Source organism: Penicillium antarcticum, assembly GCF_028974205.1.
Source record: "Penicillium antarcticum strain IBT 31339 chromosome Unknown utg000005l_segment0_segment0, whole genome shotgun sequence".
NCBI lineage: Eukaryota > Fungi > Ascomycota > Eurotiomycetes > Eurotiales > Aspergillaceae > Penicillium > Penicillium antarcticum.
Window position 1 is genome coordinate 3,439,712 of NW_026695303.1, and position 21,379 is coordinate 3,461,090.

Consider the following 21,379-nt stretch of genomic DNA (forward strand, 5'->3'; position numbering starts at 1 on the left):
CCAGGAAATACATTGATCATCAAACTCGGCCTCGGGCTTCACCACGATGTGATTTATCAGCCTTGATAGGAACAACGTCGCGACATATACTTACTACTACCGCCCTCATGGTACTATATATTTCTTGTTCGCTATAAAACTACTGTACGACCTCCGTTGGTCTGTGTATGCCGAACTGGTGGGACGAGCATACTTTTAACATGGCGCAACTCAGAACTGACCAAGATATCGACGTGCATGACAAGATCGAGGATTCCTCATCGTTGTCCGATGATAAGCTGGAAGCTGGACTGAATGCCTCCGCGGGAAATAATGACACATGGGACTGGGATAATGATCCCAGGAATCCCTACAACTGGCCATCCCGACTGAAAGTTCAGCAAGTTCTAATGATTGCTTCGGCAGCACTTACAACGTCTGCCAACCTCACCCTATCTATACAGCGGAATGCTGGCATATAGGCTAACATGTTATCCAGGTCTCTTGGTGTATCGATCCTATCCCCTGCTCACTCGGAATTTATGACAGAATTTGGAGTCAGCAGCACAGTGGCTATCCTACCCTTGTCTCTCTATGTCTTTGCTCTGGGCCTCGGTCCTATCGTCGGAGGGCCGCTATCCGAGACTGTTGGAAGATATCCAGTGTATATCGGTACCATGGTTCTTGGCACATTATTTACTTTGGGTGCTGGCTTCAGTCCTACGTTTGCTGGGCTTTGTGTGTTGCGATTTTTGGCGGGTTTTTGCTATGCACCCACATTGGCTATCGCTGCTGGGACAATCAACGAAACCTTCAAGCCAGTGAAGCGTGCTATTCCGTCAACCATTTTTATTTTATCCCCTTTCTTGGGCCCTGGACTAGGGTGAGCTTCCTTTCCACGCAACTCAAGAGTGTCTGATTTGACTAACATCATGTGAAGACCTGTGATTGGAAGTTTTGTCGTGAACCGAAAAGGCTGGCGTTGGACTCAGTGGACAATGATTTTCTTCGCCATATTCACTCTCCTCACAATTGTTCTCTCTAGAGAGACCTTTCATCCTATACTGAAACGTCGACGCTCAAAAGAACTCGGACTCGATATCCCGCCGTCCCCGCCTCTTTCTTCCAAAATCAAGCTTTTTGCAACTATTGCCCTTGTGCGACCTGTCCACATGCTGTTAACAGATCCCATCGTCGCATTCATCTGTCTCTACGTTGCGTGTGAATTTGCAACACTCTTCTCATTCTTCGCCGCGATCCCTCTGATCTTCCAAGGTGTCTACAAATTCGGCATCGAGGATTCCGGTCTCGTATTTCTGGCAATCGTTGTCGGATGTCTTCTTGGAAGTATCACTGTGCTTCTCTGCAACATTCTACTCTATTTGCCGCAAGTCGCAAAGCACAAGGGTCAGCAGGTTCCGCCTGAGCATCGTCTTTACCCAGCTCTCATCGGCAGCCTTGGTCTCCCGGTGGGTCTTTTCTGGTTTGCTTGGACTGCTAGAGCGGATGTCTCCTGGGCAAGCCCTGTTGTCGCGATCATGCTGTTTGCATGGGGCAATCTTTGCGTCTTCATCAGTACAACTCAGTATTTAGTTGATACATACCATGGCCTCACTGTAGCAAGCGCCATGAGTGCAAACAGTCTGGCCCGATATGGACTCGCGGCAGCATTCCCTCTATTTACCATTCAAAGTATGTGTCGATCTTCGGACTTTGGGCTTTACACTTTATGTTAACCATTTTCTAGTGTTTACAAAACTTGGCACGGGCTGGGCCGCGAGTTTGCTAGGCTTTATTGCGGTTGCTCTTTTGCCTGTTCCTTGGGTCTTCTTCAAAACCGGTAAGAAGCTGCGTGCTTTGAGTAAATACGAGACTGCGGAAGCTTAGGGACTATAATAGGAATGATAATAGATTCTGTACAAAATTGATTAATTAGCTAATATATTGACGTTATCTGCAGCTCCAAGTTCATGATATTCACGTTAGAGAAATTGAGTTGCATACCGATTGGTGAAGATCCTGCCTGTGCATGCTACAAATATTTGTTATAGAATGCCATAGAAGTACCCCTGAGCCATTTAGACGGTGCTCCACTTCATTCGTCAGAGCAGGTCTGAGTAATACCCTTTCCCAACATACATTTCTCAGTCTGTCGATGAACCAACCCGCTTCAATGCTAATGGCCGATTTTCGGCGGATTTAAAAAGTAATCCTACGTCGTTTATGTTTCAAAAATCGGTTGGGGGAGGGTGCATATGACTCGAGGTATCTCAACGTAGGAATCAGTAATCGAAAATTGCCATCCAGGCTCTATAAAAACGTGAAGTTCAGCCAGTCATCACAGCTTCAATTTGCAATTCAATTTCAGAAGCACACTATTGTCTTTTCATCATGACCGTTCCTAAAATCACCTTCTTCTTTGACATTGGCAGCCCCTTCAGCTGCATCGCATTTCATGTATTGAGGGCAAGTTCCATATTCTGATAAAAATGCGTTCAACCCTTCTAACATATGCCCACAGAACTCTCCTGTTTTCTCGGACTGTGAAATTGAATATGTTCCTATTCTTTTCAGAGACTTGATGCAAGCCTGTCAAAACAAACCTCCAATTTCAGTGAAGAGTATGTTATTTCCTATTCCTTTGTTCTGTCTTTAGCCGTGTTCACTTGCTGGATCTAACTGACCACAACAGACAAATTCCAATGGATAAATCGAGAACGAATCTACTGGGCTCGTCGTTTCAATGTTCCCATGTCTGAAGCTATCCCAAAGGGCTTTCCTGCACCTACCATTGAAGCTCAGCTTGCTCTAGGCGCCATCGCTACCCATGCACCAGAAAAGCTGGTTTCCGTCACGGAAAAACTGTATCGTGGATTCTGGGCGGATGGAGACTCGGCCGTTCTGACTTCTGCTGGGCTTTTGCCTACTCTCGAAGAGGAGCTTGGGGAAGATAGAGCAAATAATATATTGGAACAGGTAAGTCATATTCAAGACTTTTCATTGAGAATTTTCTAATTTTTGCCTATCAACAGTCAAAAAATACCGAGGTGAAATCTAGCTTGGATGCAAGCACTCAAAGAGCATTCACTTCGGGTGCTTTTGGCTTGCCATGGTTGGACTGCACAAATTCCCGGGGCAATAAGGAAGGATTTTGGGGAATCGATCACCTAGGTTGTGTGGTGGACTTTTTGCAACTCGATGCCAGTCTGGACCATGCTTTCCGGGTCTTACTTTGAGATCTCTCAATTAGTTGAAGCATGCATCACCTAAGCTCTAGGCTTATCGTACGACTTATCTCAACTTTGTATCAGCTATATAATCATTTGTTTAGTTGACTTTGTTCATCTTTTAGCTTAAACCATTATTTCTTTTTGTAAATCATCATGCGCGAGTCGCATAGTTTCTTTCTAGAGAGAACTCACATGTTAGACATTGACTACTGTGTTATCCACATCTGCAGAAATCCAGACTTGTTTTCCTCCATACCAAGTCTCCATGGTCCTGGCTTTTAACAAGGTATTAGGATCCCATTCCATATCAACAATGACAAAGTCCGCTAATTTTCCCACAGCCAACATGCCTGTCCTGTCTTCCGCAAAAACACTTCGAGCTGCACCTCCTGTTGCTGCAACCATAGACTCGCATAAACCAAGTTTGAAATGTTCATTTACGGTCTGGGAGTATTTTTTATCTCTGGCGGAGTGTCGTGTTGTCGCAACATAAAGGTTGTGCATCGGCATCCACGGCGAAGTGGGACTATCACTACCAATAGCCATCAAAGCACCAGCATCAGAAAACTCTCTGTATGCAAATGCATGTTGGCAGCGGTCTTTTCCAAGCAAACGGGGCCACTCTGTCAAGATTGACGGGTCGGCATGAACCGGCTGAATTGAAGCTGTCAATCCCAACTCTCCCAGCCTCTTGGCATCTTCTGGAGATGCAAGTTCGAGATGCTCAATGCGGTGGCGCCTGCCTGGCGTCGCATATTTCTCAATCGCATCGATTGCCATCTTGATGGCCGCGTCGCCGATTGCATGGAGGGCTATCTGTAGACCAGCAGAATCGGCCTCTTTGACAAGCTGATCCAAGTGTTCTGGCTCCCAGATTGGTGGAGGTGAGTCTGTCGATGCATAAGGTTGTGACAAAAAGGCCGTGCAGGCATCAATGATGCCATCGCAAATGACCTTTACGCCGACTATGCGCAAGTCTGGACTTGTTGCGGTGTTATATTTCTGCGAAAGTTCAATAGCGCGTCTGATTTGCTTGGAGATTTCTTCAGAGCTTGAACTGGGTTTTATTAGCCAGTAAGCTGAGACTCGTAGTGGGAAGTCAGGCTCCATTTTGCGCAATGTGACAAGAGAATCCCACGCCTCTTCGTCCATGGCCATCTCTACCACGCCAGTATAGCCAGCTGCATTGTACTCTCCAACGGCTGCATAAATAGCCTCCATTCGATCTTCTTTTGAGCTTGATACAGCTTGGAAAGGCCAGATGATAGACATCATGGCGCCTTCGTCCAAAACACCGGAAGGACTCCCGTCGGCGTGTCGATGGATTTTGCCTCCGGCAGGATCTGGCATATCAGCAGCGCCCAGCTCTTTTAAAGCAGCAGAGTTACACCAGCATGAGTGTTGAGAGCTTGCGTCAATGAAAATGGGGCGAGAATCGATATCATCGAGCATGTCCGCTGTGACGCCGTTGGGAGTCATGGAATGCATCCAATTTTTGCATTGGATGCTTGGCTTATCTGGGTTTGCGGCAGCATATTTTTTGATTGTCAATTTTATATCTTCCACAGTCTTGCAGTTCTTCAAGTCAAGTTTGCGGAGCGATTGGCCCAGAAGGAGAAGGTGCATGTGGCCATCGATGAAGCCAGGAAGGATGACCTGCTGTCCAAGGTCTCGAGGCTTAAGATTCGAACAGAGCCCAGAAGAAATAACATCTTTGTATGATCCGATCGCGGTGATCTTATCATCCTCAACAAGCATGCTATCTGCAAAAGAGGGGTCCGCATGCTGACCAGTGCCGGCATCAATTAAGATACGGCCATTGGAGAAAAGTGACCGCGTTAACATGGTAATAGACAATATTTCAACGTCAAAGGAAGATTGAAGACGAGAGCATTTAAGGACAACAATAGATATGTTGGTATGTTCAAGGCCGGGATGATCAGCTAACTCGGAGATAAATCTACCCACTCCCGTCCCCACCTCGCCTCGACTTTCCCTCCGAGAATATCAACACTCGTATACTTCAACATCGGATATCAACGGTCTGGGGATTGTAGCTATCAGAGTACCTCGTTTGCTGTATCATTTTGTCAGATCAATGGCAATTGACAATGACCCCAGGATTTCTTCTCCACTATAACCACTGCCCCGGCCCGGTCTTTCATTCACTACCTACAAGAGGCCCAGGAAAGTGTATCGTGTGTCGACAAACTTGTCTATTTCCTCTCTGCTTTGTCTCCTCCCAGTCAACATATCAATCAACCAATTTCCTCTGATACGACAATCTGCACTCTCGAGACGCTAGCTTCAGCAATGTCGCAAGCCATCATTACTACACACCACGCCAACGACTTTCCCAAAGAGAAGTCCAACAACACAATTGACCTCGAGCAATCTGAGGGCGAAGTCATCAATCAAACAGAACGCAAACATGAGCATGCTCTAGAACATGCCCTGACCGTGGAAGGCAACGAACGCTTCCATCGACTTGGTTGGAAACGCCTCACAATTATCTTGATCGTTCAATCTGTCGCCCTCGGGAGTCTGAGTCTTCCTTCAGCCTTTGCAACACTGGGTATGGTCGCAGGTGTAATATTATGCCTTGGTTTGGGCTGCATTGCGATTTACGGGAGTTACATGATCGGTCTGGCAAAGCTTAAATACCCGTACGTTGCTCATTATGTTCATTTTGGACGTCTTCTCATGGGTGGATTCGGCGAGAAGATTTTTTCCGTGGCTTTTGTCGCCTTGATGATATTGACAGTTGGATCTCATTGTCTGACGGGCAAGATTGCCTTTACCACAATAGCTGGCAGCAGTGCGTGTGCTCTAATATTCAGTGCCATATCCGCTGTGATCTTGTTTGTATTTGCAATTCCGCCCTCCTTTGCTGAATTGTCAATTCTCGGTTTTATTGATTTCGCTTCTATCATTGTGGCTATCGGTGTCAGCATCATCTCGACGGGCATTCAAAGCAGTTCCACCATATCGAACTGGTCTGCGTGGCCCAAGAATAACTTAACTCTTAGCGAGGCCTTCGTTGCTATTTCGAATATTGCCTTCGCTTACTCTTTTGCTGCCGCCCAGCCATCTTTTATGGATGAAATGCACAACCCGACAGATTTTACAAAGGCAATCGGCGCCTTGGGTGTTACCCAAATGAGCATCTACACTCTGACTGGGGCACTCATTTACGCATTTGTGGGACAGGATGTTGAGTCTCCAGCCTTGCTTTCGGCAGGTCCTCTTATTGCGAAGATCGCATTTGGAGTAGCTCTGCCAGTGATATTCATTTCGGGATCAATCAACACTACCGTTGCTTGTCGTTATATTCATGGAAAAGTCTATGAGAACTCTGTGGTCCGCTATGTCAACACCATGAAAGGCTGGATTACCTGGCTGTCAATTGTTGCTTTGATCACCATTCTAGCTTGGATAATAACAGAAGCTATTCCCTTTTTCTCCGAATTGCTTTCTATCTGTGGTGCCTTACTTGTCTCCGGCTTCTCGTTCTATATTCCTCCGGTCCTATGGTTTTTCCTACTGAGAGAAGGGAGCTGTTTCAGCAAACGCAATATCCGTCAAGCAATCTGCAATCTCATCGTTTTTCTTGTCGGTATTTGTGTACTCGGATGTGGTCTTTATGCAAGCATCACAGAAGTGGTAAGACATCCTTGCAAAGTCTTGCATGCTGGCGCTGACTTGTTGCAGATTGTCAAATTCAAAAATGGATCCATCAGTCGGCCTTTCTCGTGCGGCGTCAGCGAGTGATTTGAAATTTATTGCCATTCATGTAGAAACAAACATGTAACGGGGAGAAGGGGGAATCATTTCCCAAAGTTACAATTTATACCGGAATTATCATTACGATTAGCTGGGCAACTGCTAAGTGAATACGCCCTACGGCTATTCGAGTGCCTCTTTCTTAAAATAGGCTATGTTGTATATATATTACAAGTAACATACATTTTTAAGTATAGCAGATGACAATATACTGTAATATAGATACCAGTCTAACCTGTTTAGATGTACTAGTTTATTTTAGGAAAGGGGCCTCGGAATAGCCGCAGGGCTTGTCCCTTTGTGGCACTTCTCTCCTCCTCTCATCACCGACTTTCAATCAACCCCACATTTTTTGAAATGCGTTCTGAGACTGCTGGTTGCTGGACGTGTCGTCTTCGGCATCTAAAATGCGATCTGCATGCACCCGCATGCAAAGAATGTACCGACAGACATGTTCACTGTCATGGCTATGGACCGAAGCCGTCATGGATGGATGGCGCTTCCGGAGAGCAGAAAGAGCGTCAAAGAATCAAAGCTGCAATAAATGAAAACTTTCGCCGTGTGAAGAAATTGCAAGGTCGGGCTCGCCGAAGGGCTAGGGAGCAGTCTCAGGCATTGTCGGAATCACTAATGAATGCAGAAGCGCCGCGAGCAATGATCACGCCTCCTCAGCCTCCTTATTCGCCTTGTTTATCTTGTCAAACAGATACTTCAAGGCAAAGCATTGAGCCAGGAATCAATGGCACAAGACAAGATACGAATGAAGATCATAATGAGGCCCCGCAATCCCGAACTGATTCCGATGACCAAAATTCCGAGCCTTGGGGCGGTCTCGATTCGCGAGAGGCATACCTTTTAATGCATTATCTTGATCAAGTTTTCCCATGGCAATTCCCCTATCATTGTTCTAGATCTCGTCTAGGAAATCGGGGCTGGCTTTTTCTGTTGTTGATCCAGCGAGGACCTCTTTACCACGCTGTTCTCAGTTTATCTTCACTCCACCAAGCTGCTATACTCGGAACTGAAGAGGAATTCCAGCAACAGCAAAAGGCATTTGAACATCACTCCAGAGCACTGCGGAAACTTTGTGATATCATGAGCGAAAAGGGCGACCAGCTGCTGGATGATCATCCACAATTGGCAGAGTTCTTAGCATGCAGCTTCATGTTGATCAGCTTTGAGGTAGGTATCAAAATTGTTTCTTGGCGTGAATACTACTGATCTAGTCTTTCAGGTCTTCCGGGGTGCCGAGCATGACTGGCTCCTGCATCTCGACGCCACTGCATCTCTCATGGGCCTTTTATCACCAGAGGCTATATTTAACTCAGACTCGACTATCTGTGATCTTAGCTCAATCCCATTTTCTGAGCAGTATCGATCTCCAAAAAGCGGCATGGTTGAAGGGCTGCAATTTCTCACAGTGGCCGTGATTTGGTCTGATATCTTCGCCTGTGTTGCAACCGGTCGAGCGCCACGACTTCCCTATCAACAATGGCTTCGGATTCAAGGTCTCAACACTGCAGATCTGATGGGCTGCGAAAATTGGGTAATGGTTGTTATAGGCGACCTCGCTCATTTGAGCATCTGGAAGGAAAAGCAGGAAGAGGAGGGTATGCTGAGTATCCGAGAACTCGCGAGCCGTGGTAAAGAAATCGAGCGGTGCTTGGAAGGCGGTATCCAGGACCTTGATTTGGCACGATGTGTAGGTCTACTATTCTTGATGATCTGATTCGCAGTTGAGTGAGACTAATTATCGTTTACTTTAGGCACACCCTGGTGTGGAATCTTCTACAAACTGGGTCTCACGTCTTTTTGCCTACGCTGCCCTCGTCTTACTACATACTATTGTATCAGGTCCATTGCCAGCACTACCAGAGATTCAAAGCGCTGTTTCTCGGGCGATTGGCACTCTTCAGAATAGACCACAAGGGTATTCACTTACGGGGTCCGTATGGGCATTATGCGTTATAGGCTGTATGGCCCAGCTACACAATCGTCCATTATTCGAGATGCTCATGACGGACCTGGTACAAAAGTCTGGAAGAATTGGTAACAGTGCTACAGTTTGGAAAATTATCAAAAAATGTTGGGAGATGCAGGAAACTAAACGGGCAGACTGTCGCATCACTATGTCAGAGATGGGTATACAGGCGATTTTAATCTAGAGCCAGACTTTTATATACTCGAGCCACGATTTGATCAATATATTGGAGTTTACATCATTAGCAATCATCCAACATCTCTACATATCGTATTTTCCCAGTCGCCGCCGTATCTCAATATATATCTTGTGAGCAATGGCCCCTGGTTTTGAATTTCCTCCACGCAGTGATAACATGCATCAGGCATAACAGGAACAAATCAATATGTCACCATACTGTAAAGTGGTGAGGCTCTAAAGATCATGGCTTATCTTTAGAAATGCTGGAAACTCGAGCCGAGATAGTCGCAAAGAGAAAGTCGAACCGGGGTTACAGATGAGACCAATCAGAGGCTACTTGGGCAATATCGCAGTATAGAATGATCGTGGAATAAGCAAAATCACAAATGAGAGAAGTATCACGGTGAATCACGGGATTTCATAATGGATGGTCGTTTTCAAGCCCACCATTGCTTTTCATGTTCTTGCTTACCGTCTTAACTCGATCGCCCAACATGCTTGCTCTTAAGATATAACGACCCTCATCAGCCGTTTGGGATCCTTTCTACATCTGCATTAAGGATTTTGGAATATATTCTTGATTTGAGTGTTCAGCTCGTGACACCTTACCTGCACCGAGCTGAGTACATCAACTGACGTAGGTAGTGTTGGATTTCAGTCTGGGTGCTCAAACCAGGACATGACCGTTGCTGCAACTGTCTGCTTTTACCAACTTAGTCTCCTGGTCAATAATGCCATGGTCCTATCACTGTACTAGGTTGAAATTGTTATGCTTGGAAGCCAAGCGGTGACACAGCAAATGCTACCAACGAGCACTACCTAGATACACTTGGCACCAGTTCAACTCAACCTCCTATATCACATCCTTGCCTTATCCGTTCAAGCAAAAGTCAAATGACGCCGTTCCCCCCGCATTTTCACGATTTAGAATCCCGCTCTTGTCCCTGTCATGCGGGCGGCCGATCTATAAACTAGTGAACGCAGGGATTCCGGTGACATCATAGCCTCAGCCTCGAGTGGGAAGCCTTCACCGACTGGTCGGGCTTGACCTCCATGAGGCGCTGTGTGGGGTAAAATGGTCAGCCTTGCTCGATTTGTTGTCAAAAGTTGGAATTTAATGATACCACCAGGGCTCCCGGTTGTACTCGGTGTGCCTCGGTGTGCCTCGGTGTGCCTGAGTCATACTCTGTTTTCACGGACTAAGAGTTTCTTCCTTAATCTTGGGATGCAAGGGATATTAGTCAGTCCCATCTAATCTTCATAGCTCAGATATGATCGCAGTCGGTTCTTTTGTCTTGAATTTGTGCGCTCTTTGTTGGTTCTATAGGGCGGGTTCAACCCGTGGATCTCCGAAGTATAAAAGACTCGATAAACAAAACACCAACTAGTGAGACTATCGAATATCGGGACTAGATTCGATCACTTTTTAGTAACGAGATATTAAATTTGGTATGTGGTCTCGGCCATGTGCGATGGCCACGAGTGCCAGCACACCTCACAAGCCACGGTCGGAATGCCACGCTTCCTTCTCGTGTAACTGACGCCAAGTGATTAAAGACCCCTGGCCCTGGGGGCCAAGGGGTCGGTTATCCTTCCCCCGCCTATCAAAGACAAACTCGGGGGGGAATAGCGGCGGTCTGGGTTGCCAAGGGATGAGATGTCTGATAAACATGTCTTGACTGCATGGTTAACTTATGCATGTTAAGCCCGAGTCTGTTAGCGATGTATGTCTTGTGCAACGGTGTGAGGGACTTTTCGCCCTTGCATCGGACAGCTATTTGATTTTGTTTTGATCTAGCACCAATAATACAGAACTCATATTCAAGGCACATGAGGACTTTCCAAGCTTTGGTCTTGATTGACTTCCGTCAGCCACCCACCGCCCAATCGACTTGTCTTACTCCATTTGGTCGATCTTGGCGATTGGGTCGATCAAGACTGCAGTCTATGCAGATTAACTCCGAATGCCCCACGGAAGATCTACTGCTCTAACTAATGTCTATTATGGCCTCACACAGCCGAGCTCAGCCCGGTTTTCTCCAGTTGTGGGCCTATGACATTTTGCTTGCAGCTAACTATCCATACATGTAAGCGCCGCCTCGACCAAAATACATCTGAGAATAATCCCACATCTTACTGAACGAGGGAACGAACATGGAAGTAGCCGCCAACGTGTTCGTGCATCACAGTCATCCAGTCATCTTCCCCGTCTCATGATGCCCAGTCTCTTTGGGAACGAACAGAATTCTAGAATCAAAGAAATCAGAACAAAATCCCGAGGTCAAGACCCACCTCTTCTTTGTCCAGCGCAGCATGCAGCCTCGATTCCTGGTCTGCCTTGCACTGTATGCTTTAGCCTTCGACTACTCCCTCATGCAGCCCTCTCATACCCCCCCTCCCTCAACTGATGGATCAGCATAATGCACCAGCACAAGCTCATCCATGACTGGAGTGTACGAAATAGTCTTCGCCGAGACCCGGTTCCACCTGACGGATCTCCATATCAGGCGTAAGGCTAATTCTCCCTTCTCTGCCCAGATCCCTCTTGGAGCCAGATCCCGATGCTGTAGTCTGACATCGGGCGTCTCTTGATACCCTAAATTCAATGCGAGTCTCGCTAACAGTAGCGGTAAAAACTGACATATAAGAAGCTCTTCCCTTCCCTCCCAACGATATGTTCCGATCTTCAAGATCAGCGTCTTTATTCTCCTTCTCTTCTTCCCCCTGATTAGCTGATCACCATGCTATCTTCCGGGTTCACTGCCCCTTCCACGTGGGTGTTAGCCCTATCCCTGCTTTCCGCCGTGCTCGGCTCGCCTATCATCTCAAAGAGAGCAAAGGGTGCCTGGCTCGGTCTGAACGCCGACTTCCCAGATCCCAGCTTCTTGAGTGCTGCCGATAACAAGTGGTACGCTTTCGGCACGAATGGCAACGGAAAACGTATCCAAGTCGCAAGGTCTGACGACTTTCACACCTGGACCTTGTTGGATGTTGAAGCCCTCCCAACTCTCTCAACTTGGGAAACAGACCAGGATCACTGGGCTCCAGATGTGGTCCTCCGAGTAAGTCACCTCTCGGTCTCCGAAAAATGTCAATTTCAAAACAAAACAATACCTAATCAAACACAGGATGACGGAAAGTATGTCATGTACTACTCAGGCGAAGCCAAATCAAACATTGGCCACCACTGCGTCGGCACAGCCATCTCGGACAATCCAGAAGGGCCATACATCCCAAGCAACACGCCCCTCTCCTGCCGGCTAGACAAAGGCGGCTCAATCGACCCAGCTGGATTCAAGGACAAAGACGGAAGCCGATATGTCGTGTTCAAAGTCGACGGTAACAGCATTGGTAACGGCGGTGACTGCAACAACGGCATCGAGCCATTAGTTAGCACGCCGATCTTGCTACAGAAAGTCGCTTCTGATGGCGTTACTCCTATCGGTGATGCGGTGCAGATCCTTGATCGATCCACAGCTGATAATGATGGGCCGCTTGTGGAGGCGCCGAATCTGGTTCTGCATGGTGATACTTATTTTTTGTTTTATTCTACGCATTGCTTTACTGATCCCAAGTATGATGTGCGCTGGGCTACTGCTAGTAGCATTACTGGTCCTTATACTAAGACGAATGTTCCTTTGATCAATGCGCAGAGCTCTGGGCTTCTTTCGCCCGGTGGTGGGAATGTTTGTGGGTGTGGTGATCGGATGTTGTTCCATGGTTTCTGTACTGAAGCGAGGACTGATCGGTGCATGTATGTTGCTGATGTGACTCTGAAAGGGCAGACGGCGGCTCTGGCATAAGTGGAGGCTCACTTTTCTCTTATGAATTATGCCATTGGAGTTTTGCATTTTTGTGGTTGTTTATGTCCTGTCGCTTCTGATGATATACCCCAGCTTTTGATGGATTATACGATGCCAATGATACACTCATTTTATGCACAATACCCAAGAAGTTACTACATCCACTATGAAAGGGGTAAATTTATGCATAACAGTCACAAATTATTTGATTCATTATGGATATCCATCTATGTTAAAAGCAACTAAGAAAATTTGTCCTTCTCCTCCCTCGCACGTTTTTTCTCCAGTGTGCTTTGTGCCCATTCTGGTGCACTCCGAATTGCCGCTTCAGGAATCTCCTTGTGATTGAGAAGATAACCCTGGATCTCAGCAGCGGTCAACTCACCACTGGGAACAATAGCAGCAAATTCATCAGCAAGACGAGAAATGCGCGATTGAAGGGGTTGAAGAGCATCCTGCAATAAATCCTTCTCATCTCCAAGCTGGGGGTCTTCAAAATTCCTCCTCTCCTCAGCGGTAGACTTAGCTGAGGACTTGGCAGAGCCATTACTGGCCGTTCGTGGTCTCTTCCCACGCCGGATGTCATTCTTTGTTGTGTTGTAAATAGATATGAACATCTCCCTGATATCCGCTTCACTGGTATAACCAAAGTTGATAGTCATATCAACACGACCAGGCCGGAGAAGAGCAGGGTCCAACTTATCAGCGTGGTTCGTGGTCATAACAAGGATCCGTCCTTCGCTAGCAGCAACACCATCTATGACGTTCAGAAGACCCGAGAGTGTGACGCCGCCTTTGGCAGGCGTCTCAGGGACAACAGTCGCATCCGCATCACCATCTCCCTCGCTAGGGATAGTCTCATCGATTGTTGGCTCCGGGGTTGAGATAATAGTCTTGCCTCGAGTGCTGGTGATACCTGCCGCATCAATATCTTCAAGAAGAACAATGCATCGCCGCGGCAGGGCCGCAAATAGAGACGCGAGACCATCTTCGTCCAAAGCTGTGGAATTAAGATTGAGCAGGTAAAGCTTCAATCCCAATAGACCCGCAGCAGCAAAACACAAACTCGTTTTTCCAGTTCCAGGAGGGCCATGGAAGAGGTATCCACGTCGATAGGGGATACCACGATTAGAATACCAGCGACGGGTACGAGGGTGCAAATATTCCTTGATATCATTGATAAAGGACTGTTTCTGTTCCTGGTCGAGAATAACAGTAGAAAGAGGACGCGGCAGTCGGGCCATTCCCCGGTACCAGTCATATGGGGAGGTGGCGCATGCCCTTTGACCGCGATAAATGACAGTGAGATTCCCATCGCGCTCGACGTATGCCTGCTGCGCTTCTGCCAGCAACGTCTTAAGGATGGTTGGGTCCCGACCAAGACATGATAGATACAGTCGCTCGTTGTTCAGGACCCAGCGTGCGCTCCCTTCCTGGCGCAATCGCTCTAGCATGATGGGGCGGTTGCGGTACCAGAAGTAGTGGGAGCCCTGTGCTGGGGTAAAGCGGAGGGTCTTGTACTTGTCGCGGCTGAGCACCTTTGCCCAGCAGTCATCGAAGGAGGCGGGTTTTCCATCGTCACCTAGCTTGTCCCAATCGTCGTCTTGATCTCCGGCATCTGAGTCCTCGTCGTCGCTCCAGTATCCATTGCTTTTGATACCTGCCACAAATCGATTCGTCTGTTTCATGTGGGATTGACGTGAAATCCAATACATCAGGTAGTTGAAAATCTCATCATCGAGGCGGATTTCAGCTCTTGATACGAAATACTGGCTGAAGTATGTTGAGACTTGGTTGTAGACGTATCGAAAACTGGCGCCGAAGACAGCCATTGCGACCACCAGTTGGATGTAGGCATTGATATCGATGTTGAGGTATGACATCAAAATGCGTGATATAAATCCATACCCAGGGACTAGCACCTCCAGCATAGCTGTTTCGGTAGAGGACAGCGGCCCTGTGACCGTGGGGTATGTTTGGTTAGAATCCATGCGTGCTCGACTACGACCGAAACGAAAAAGAGAATTTCAGAAGAAAGTGAGGGTAAAGAGGAACAGAAGAAGAGATGGGAAAAGATGATAGAGGGAGAAATCCCTGGATAAGTATTTCCATTGAGCCATGTCAAGCATATTTTATACAATGGCGAGCCTGAAGAGCCTCACTTGGGGTCTAGGCACCATTTGCGCTCGGACACCCGATTTGGAGCCCGTAGTTTGTGAACGCTCTGACTGTGAGCTGAACCCCACAAGCCTAGCTCAGCCTCGCCGGATTGATTGGCCTTGATTTGTTTGCTGGCTGCGTCTGCCTGGTCTTGACTCATTGTGTTCTTGTCTAGGGGCGCAGTATGGGCAGCTCTGCATGGTGACACTGACAGAATGACGACTTTGAGTCAAGTGGAATGCAGGGATATTGTCCGATTATAACTTAGAAGCGAAGTTAGAAGAGAAAAGAAGAAAAGAAAAACGGAGATATGTAGTTACGTGGAATGAACAAAATAAAAAGCAAAAAAGAAACTCTCCCTCGGGGAATCGAACCCCGGTCTCCCGCGCTTATCGGTGTTAATGACAAGCGGAAATCATCACCACTAGACCAAGGAAGATTGAATGACCGAGTTACTGCTCGACCACTTGGCTGGTTGATATAATATGTCGCCATCTTTGACACTGTGTTCTTGATTACCATATTACAGAAGCATGCTATACGTTTTTGCAGCCACCCACGCTACGAAGCTGTATTAACACTTTGGAGTTTTTCTATTATGTCTTAGGCGGTTGAGTCTGCTAAGCTCCAGTTAAATTAAGACATATAAGGAGTAGATGACTCACAGCCCATCAAGTCTCAGTAACATGCAGATATGTATATTGGACACATGTGCTGTCAAATAAAAGAAAGATCAGAATTATGTTAACTAGACATAATCAACCTTGTGACAATAGGAATTTGCAACCAACTGAACAGATTAAGAAGAAGTTCAAGCGTCTAATTTCATAGGGACCGCAGTCGCACGAGGCCTAGAGGGAGCCAAATACAGAAGAGTAGCAGCAAGGATATGTGAGATCATTGATCTAGGTCTAAACATTATATACGTGAATATGGGTATCTTCAAAATACAGTAAGGTCTCACTCAAAGAAAGGTAGGTAGGACCAAAACATCATCCCTGAGACTCAGGGTGATTACCCTTGATAGCATCAGCAACACCCCCAGCCCAATGCTTGAAGTCGTCGAATTTATCCCAAACCGAATCCCACCAGGTTGTGCCCTTTTCATTATCACCTCCATTGCCACCGTCATTATCGGCAGCAGGGGGTGCCTCAGACGGAGTGGTAGGTTTTGGCGCTGGTGCTGGTGCCAAGGTTGAGGGTTCTGCTGTTGCGGAAATCTGAGCCGTAGCTGGTGGATCAGGAGGTGTATCCAGGACTGGAGCATCTTCGTCGGAGTGGAGCCCGATGGGTTTGAATGGCAGACGCAGAGTGCCATTGCTCGGGAGAGGGTCCACACCTAGCGAGTCGCAAATAATGTTATACACCTCAGTGTTTTCTAGAGACTTTATTAACTCAGGTATCAATCAACGGTGAAAACAATACTCACGGAATACTTCAACACGGCTATTAGGCTGGTGTGGGAAAGCCGGCCCATGTGCAATGAAAATGGCACGCATAAGTGGATGTTCATGATCATAACCATGAATACCTCTGGGGTAATAAGCTTCTCCGGAGTTCAAAGCTGCCTTGACGTCCCATTCTGATCGGTCGACAATGGCCCAGCCTGTCTTGGGAATGACCCACAGTGGCGCAATGCGGTCGTTGTTCGAGAAGTGATAGCGCTCCGGCATCGTCTCCTTCGTGTACCACTCGAACGCATGCTCCCAATCTGGGGCTACCTTCTCCAGCTGCGATTGCAGCACTGGCAGATCTTCTGGCCGTTTCGGGCGAATACCAATAGATGGCCACCCGTCGCGATGTTCGATCAGATTATAGTCAATGAGGTCGTCTAATTGGATGACTCTTTCCGTGGATGTCGTAGCCATCCCATGGTCTGATAGAACAACAACGTTGACTACATCTGTCAGGTTTCGCTGAGCAAGACCAGCCATGATGCCGGCAACCATACTGTCCGCTCGACTAATCGTCCTCCGAATCTCAGTGCTATTGGGTCCAAATTTGTGCCCATGGCTGTCCACATTAGGAACATAGGCCGCGATTAATTGCGGCCGCTCAGGCTCCACCTGCGACTCATCCTCGAGACCTGGAAGATCCAAGAATTCTAATACTCGGTTGACCTTGCGGGACAAATCTTCCGTTGCATTGAACTTGTCAACAATACTCGGCTCCCTGTCTGGAATGTGTGCCTCGGATCCGGGCCACATGTGAATGGCAGTCCTCACACGTTGTTTTTCAGCCGTAACCCAGAGCGGTTCAGCATTCCACCACTTGGGCTGCATGCTGATATCTGAATGGGTGGAGATAAATTCCTGATTATTCTCCGGATCCCAGAATGTATTTCCCACAACCCCGTGGCTCTCTGGGTATAGGCCAGTCATGAGCGTGAAATGGTTCGGGAAGGTGACACTCGGGAAACTGGGGGTCATGTATTGCGGGGAGACGCCATTTGCGACGAGAAAGTTGAGCGCAGGGGTCAGACCACGGTCGAGGAAGTCGGCTCGGAAACCGTCAAGCGAAATGACAATGGTGGTTGGCGCAAAGAGTGCAGTGCCATTCGAGAGCAGGGTTGTAGGGTGGATGCGAGAAGCTCGAAAGCCACTCGAGGCTTTGTATGCCCCAAGGACGAGAATGAGGAAGAGGATAACGATGAGGGAGCCGATGAACAAGGACTTTTTCCATGAAGGCCGTGGAGGCTAGGTAGTAAACTGATTAGCCAGAGAAGTGAAGGGATTCGCAGTAGGTACTTACCGGGTCGTATGTGTACTCGTCCTTTCCATCCAAATCCATAGATGACTCGCTCAATAGAGAGGCATTGTCATCAATGCCTTCCTCCATCTCGTACATCAATTCACCATCTTCGCTGACTCTCTCACGGCGGGAATTTCGCCGCGATCGGCGCTCCTTGTTCTTTTTGCCAATTCTCACACTGGAGCCATGCGGGCTGAACATCCTCCGCAGTCCCTGTCCAGCGCCTCGTCTGGTCAGGAGATTCTCCAACTCCTCCTCCTCTTCTAGGACCGCGCGGTCGTGCTCGGCGATCTCCAAGGTACTGCGGTTCTGGTGAAAGAGGGCATCGTCGTCAGAGTCCGAGTCCTGCTCGGAGGGCGACCGCAATGACGAGGCATCATTGTCGTAACTTGAAGGATGAAGAAGTGAAGGACTCAAGTCTGGGCGTCGCATGGCTCAGCCGTTGAAGACAGTCGCGGAGTTGGAGAAGTCAAGGGAGATCGACGGGATAACGCCAAGACCAACACGATAAGCCATCCTTGTTCACACATCATCATTCAAGTGTCTCAGCCTATTCTCATGACTGAAGTCTACTGTATACTCACTGTATACTGTCTACACTTTGCAGTCTATCTCATCCTCAAACAAACAGACACAAGCTGACACAAGCAGACGGGTTCCATTCCTTTGCCTTGGGCATTTGGATTTTCCGCGCGCAACATACTAAACATGTCACCCAACAGCAAACAACATGTACCTCCACAGCCGTCTCCAGCTCTGCTGAAGACTTTCACCCCACAGAAACCGTGAACGAAGTCCAGAGTTGCCAAGAGGTGTCATCTTCCCCAAGCGGCATTCTGCAGACAGTCCGTGGCAGCCACATTCCTAACGCAAATGTCAAAAAAATTGGTGATCGTGTGTCAGGGAGCAACGCCATTAACATTCTTCGACACATATCCTGGGGTTACAGAGGAGAGAGAGCCTCGACCATTGATCTTTTACTGTGATCTGTATTGATGCAAACTGACATATGCCGGATGCAGTATCCGCTCGAAAGGCGATTGGTCAAACCATCAGCTCTATAGGAGGTAGCCTGGAGATTTGCCTGGTGCAATCCTATCTACTCCGAAGCTCATGAGATGCATGAATCAATGACTGTGGTTGTTTTGATTCTCTACCTTTGGTCTTTGGAAGAAGCGCAAAACGCTAGCAGCGAACGTAAAGTGCGATTCCACTCATCTTTATACCCAGGGTACCAAGTCCCATGACCAAGACCAAAACCCAGTGAATTGTGTCACATTTCAGCCTCTTTGAAAGTCCCACAGAAGCTTAGTCCTGGCGGTTCAGCGACTTGAGAGACTTGGAGATGCTATCCACCCATTGTCTGAAGACACCCTGCATGACTTCGGACAACGTGTCTTTGTCAAATCTTCCTGAAAACAGCTCACGAACAAAGAGAACCCCCACATATTTATTGTGACAGCTCAACCTTGATCTATCTGGAATGCCTCATTGGCGCGGTTGCTTGACCCTGGATATCCGCATGCAATGGCCAACTTCCTATTTGGGAATACCATATCACGTGACACACACTCGAAGCTCCACCGTTCTCCCGCGAGTTAATGACGCTGTCGGCGCCGGACTAACGCCGATCATTGCGCCAGGGTTGCACGATGGTGCTTGGCCGGAGCCTCCCCCAATGTGACATATCCGCATGCGGAAGTTAAGATATGGAAATCTTGTTACTTTGGGGCCAGGGCAGGAACAGCAGACATGTTCTACATTCTGTGAAAAAAATTCTCTTCTCGTCATCATTAACTTTAATTGATCTATAGGCCGCATTTGGACAGCTCACGATGTCTATAAGAATCCCCTCCTCATCGTCCCTGGCCTGGTTCCTTTCCCTTCCCATCGCATCAGCATAATTACCCAAGGTCAGTGCTCTATGAGGCTCTCAGTCTCAACTCTCCTCACCTTGTACTAACCCTCCTTATAGCTCCTTCATTCGTTCAGACAGGAAGCAACTCTTCTTGATTCCATCGCTTTTCTTTCACCAAGACCAACCAACAAAATGCACTTCACTGCCTCTTCCGTGACCGTCCTGGCCCTCGCCGCCGGTGCCTTTGCCGCTGTTGCCCACAATGAGCCCCCAGTCTACGTCAAGAGTGTTATCAAGCATGAGGCCACTGGTGCTGCCCACGCCACTGGCACTGCCCACGCCACTGGCACTGCCCCCGCCCACGGCACTGGCGTCCAGACCGGCACCCACCCTATCATGACCGGCACCCCCAACAACGGCACCCACGGCGGCAACAACGGCACCGTCGTCAGTTCCTCGACTGTCCCCTGCTTCACTTGCAAGGGTGGTAGCTCCACCATCCCCGTGTTTGTCCCCAGCCGTACTCCCGGCGCCGGCGCTAGCGCTAGCGCTAGCGCTGGTGCTGGAGGTGGTGCTGGAGGCCCTGGATCCAGCTCTGGCGGCGGCATTGGCGGCGGTGCTGGAGGTGGCCCTGGTTCCAGCTCTGGCGGCGGCATTGGCGGCGGTGCGGGTGGTGCCTCCGGCTCCGGCGCCGGCGCTGGCAACACCCCTGCCTCCCCCAGCTCCACTGGCTTCACTCCTTCCAACCCCGGCTCCAAGGTCTCCGTTCCCCAGGTTGGTGCCGCCGGTGCTGTCATGGCCTACGGTCTTATGCTCCTCGCATAAATGCCTCGCCTTTGATATTAGGAGTTTAATTCTGTTGAGCACCGGGCCTTTTGACATCTTTATCTAATTAATGGCTGCTGTCCATGATTGAATTGAGCACCAGAGAGACCCGACTCTTCCAGACAGGTGTTGGTGGATATGACTGCTTAGATTGCGCTTTATCCTGTCTTTGATTTTTGGGTTGTTTTTAATACATTTCTAATATAATGCTAATCTCAAAAAAAGTCTTTGGATCAATCTTCAATTTAACAAATAGTATTATTCATTCGAACAAATAATATAAATAAACCTAGCTTCTCAAATAACTAGCCAAATAGACACTACCGTAAAAAGTTTCATAGTTACGAAAACCCAGAATGAAAATAACCTCCAGTAACTGAAAACCACCCAAGGAAAATGACAGGGAACATGAAAACCAAAATCACAAAACCACAGGACCCAGCAAACCCCCCTGGAACCCTCTCTCGCAACCCCTGCTATATTTCCTCTCCAAGTAGACTGCATTGCTCATAGACTCCCACGACAAACTCTAATTCCAGGACTCTGTGGCGAGAATGTAACCACGGGTACTGTCATGGTCATAGTCTATTAATAGATCCTTTTGATCATGGTGAAAGTACCTGGGTGGCGTGTACAGTGCTGGGAGCTCTAAACAGGGCGTTGAGCTTAGAGTTAGGTTTGATCGATCGTGATTTAGGGTTTCGCGGTAGCTCTATCTTGACGCTTCCGGCGCGTGGGGGTTCTTGATGCACCCCCACTTGCAGATATTGTGGGATTGAGTCGAGATAGAATCTTGTTCGTGGCGGGGGAGTAGATTATGCAACAGAAG

General features: G+C 48.0%; 9 protein-coding genes across 9 annotated transcripts; 6 read left to right on the forward strand and 3 right to left on the reverse strand.

Annotated features, from left to right (window-relative positions):
- Positions 1 to 200: 200 nt before the first annotated feature.
- On the forward strand, positions 201 to 1,866 carry N7508_005956 (MFS transporter; the record flags this gene model as incomplete). The annotated part of the gene is made up of 4 exons (XM_058464022.1): positions 201 to 415; positions 479 to 862; positions 920 to 1,671; positions 1,727 to 1,866. The coding sequence occupies 4 exons, from the start codon at positions 201 to 203 to the stop codon at positions 1,864 to 1,866; spliced, it is 1,491 nt and encodes a 496-aa protein (XP_058320500.1).
- A 504-nt stretch (positions 1,867 to 2,370) lies between these two features.
- Positions 2,371 to 3,215, forward strand: N7508_005957 (putative 2-hydroxychromene-2-carboxylate isomerase; the record flags this gene model as incomplete). Its single annotated transcript, XM_058464023.1, has 4 exons — positions 2,371 to 2,436; positions 2,501 to 2,600; positions 2,672 to 2,955; positions 3,012 to 3,215. The coding sequence occupies 4 exons, from the start codon at positions 2,371 to 2,373 to the stop codon at positions 3,213 to 3,215; spliced, it is 654 nt and encodes a 217-aa protein (XP_058320501.1).
- Positions 3,216 to 3,404: 189 nt separating this feature from the next.
- On the reverse strand, positions 3,405 to 5,054 carry N7508_005958 (amidohydrolase; the record flags this gene model as incomplete). Its single annotated transcript, XM_058464024.1, has 1 exon — positions 3,405 to 5,054. The coding sequence occupies one exon, from the start codon at positions 5,052 to 5,054 to the stop codon at positions 3,405 to 3,407; it is 1,650 nt and encodes a 549-aa protein (XP_058320502.1).
- Positions 5,055 to 5,522: 468 nt separating this feature from the next.
- N7508_005959 (uncharacterized protein) lies at positions 5,523 to 6,980 on the forward strand (the record flags this gene model as incomplete). The annotated part of the gene is made up of 2 exons (XM_058464025.1): positions 5,523 to 6,872; positions 6,921 to 6,980. 2 exons carry the CDS (start codon positions 5,523 to 5,525, stop codon positions 6,978 to 6,980), a joined length of 1,410 nt encoding a protein of 469 aa, XP_058320503.1.
- Positions 6,981 to 7,349: 369 nt separating this feature from the next.
- On the forward strand, positions 7,350 to 8,721 carry N7508_005960 (Zn(II)2Cys6 transcription factor; the record flags this gene model as incomplete). The annotated part of the gene is made up of 2 exons (XM_058464026.1): positions 7,350 to 8,174; positions 8,227 to 8,721. The coding sequence occupies 2 exons, from the start codon at positions 7,350 to 7,352 to the stop codon at positions 8,719 to 8,721; spliced, it is 1,320 nt and encodes a 439-aa protein (XP_058320504.1).
- A 3,173-nt stretch (positions 8,722 to 11,894) lies between these two features.
- N7508_005961 (glycoside hydrolase family 43 protein) lies at positions 11,895 to 12,956 on the forward strand (the record flags this gene model as incomplete). Its single annotated transcript, XM_058464027.1, has 2 exons — positions 11,895 to 12,215; positions 12,282 to 12,956. The coding sequence occupies 2 exons, from the start codon at positions 11,895 to 11,897 to the stop codon at positions 12,954 to 12,956; spliced, it is 996 nt and encodes a 331-aa protein (XP_058320505.1).
- Positions 12,957 to 13,198: 242 nt separating this feature from the next.
- On the reverse strand, positions 13,199 to 14,947 carry N7508_005962 (BCS1 and AAA domain-containing protein; the record flags this gene model as incomplete). The annotated part of the gene is made up of 1 exon (XM_058464028.1): positions 13,199 to 14,947. The coding sequence occupies one exon, from the start codon at positions 14,945 to 14,947 to the stop codon at positions 13,199 to 13,201; it is 1,749 nt and encodes a 582-aa protein (XP_058320506.1).
- Positions 14,948 to 16,108: 1,161 nt separating this feature from the next.
- On the reverse strand, positions 16,109 to 18,299 carry N7508_005963 (nucleotide pyrophosphatase/phosphodiesterase family protein; the record flags this gene model as incomplete). Its single annotated transcript, XM_058464029.1, has 3 exons — positions 16,109 to 16,494; positions 16,546 to 17,812; positions 17,868 to 18,299. 3 exons carry the CDS (start codon positions 18,297 to 18,299, stop codon positions 16,109 to 16,111), a joined length of 2,085 nt encoding a protein of 694 aa, XP_058320507.1.
- Positions 18,300 to 19,917: 1,618 nt separating this feature from the next.
- Positions 19,918 to 20,550, forward strand: N7508_005964 (uncharacterized protein; the record flags this gene model as incomplete). The annotated part of the gene is made up of 1 exon (XM_058464030.1): positions 19,918 to 20,550. The coding sequence occupies one exon, from the start codon at positions 19,918 to 19,920 to the stop codon at positions 20,548 to 20,550; it is 633 nt and encodes a 210-aa protein (XP_058320508.1).
- Between the last annotated feature and the right edge of the window lie 829 nt (positions 20,551 to 21,379).